A 930-nucleotide genomic window follows, 5' to 3' on the forward strand; every position below is an offset into this window, starting at 1 on the left:
GCAGGGGGTGGTGACCACCAACATCGCCGAGACCTCGGTGACCATCGATGGCATCGTCTACGTGCTGGACCCGGGGTTCTGCAAGCAGAAAAGCTACAGCGCCCGCACGGGCATGGAGTCCCTGGTGGTGACACCGTGCTCCAAGGTGGGTCACCTGTGTCACCTGTGTCACCTGTGCCACCTTACTGCCATCTATTGTCACCTTACTGTCATGTATTGTCACCTCCTGTGAGCGCCCGCACGGGCATGGAGTCCCTGGTGGTGACACCGTGCTCCAAGGTGGGTCACCTGTGTCACCTGTGTCACCTGTGTGTCACCTGGGTCACAGGTGTCACTTTGATGTCCCCAGTCGGGTGCCAGGTGTCACTCTGGTGTCCCTGCTGTCCCCAGGCCTCAGCCAATGAGCGCGCGGGCCGTGCTGGCCGCGTGTCACTGCTGTCCCAGTGGGTTATAGGTGTCCCAGCTGTGTCCCAGCTGTGTCCCAGCTGTGTCCCAGCTGTGTCCCAGGTGTGAGGTGTGTCCCAGGTGTGTCCCAGGTGTCCCAGGTGTGTCCCAGGTGTGTCCCAGGTGTCCCAGGTGTGTCCCAGGTGTCACAGGTGTGTCCCTGCTGTCCCCAGGCCTCAGCCAATCAGCGCGCGGGCCGCGCCGGCCGCGTGGCGCCCGGGAAGTGTTTCCGGCTCTACACGGCCTGGGCGTTCCAGCACGAGCTGGAGGAGACGGCGGTGCCCGAGATCCAGAGAGCCGACCTGGGGGCGCTGGTGCTGCTGCTCAAGAGCCTCGGTGGGCACTGGGACAGACTGGGGGGCACTGGGATGGACTGGGATGGACTGGGATGGACTGGGGGGCACTGGGAGGGACTGGGAGGGACTGGGGTGGACTGGGATGGACTGGGAGCGACTGGGGGGCACTGGGGTGGGACTGGGGTGGGCT

General features: G+C 65.1%; 1 protein-coding gene across 1 annotated transcript in view; it reads left to right on the forward strand.

Moving 5' to 3' along the window:
* Positions 1-930, forward strand: part of LOC102044836 (DExH-box helicase 34) — a 7033-nt gene that overhangs the window by 1971 nt on the left and 4132 nt on the right. Inside the window, exons 2-3 of the mRNA XM_031065843.1 lie at positions 5-145; positions 618-784. Coding sequence (XP_030921703.1) covers positions 5-145; positions 618-784 — 308 coding nt within the window. The remainder of the gene's footprint in view (positions 1-4; positions 146-617; positions 785-930) is intronic.

Source organism: Geospiza fortis, unplaced genomic scaffold, assembly GCF_000277835.1.
Source record: "Geospiza fortis unplaced genomic scaffold, GeoFor_1.0 scaffold3838, whole genome shotgun sequence".
Lineage (NCBI taxonomy): Eukaryota > Metazoa > Chordata > Aves > Passeriformes > Thraupidae > Geospiza > Geospiza fortis.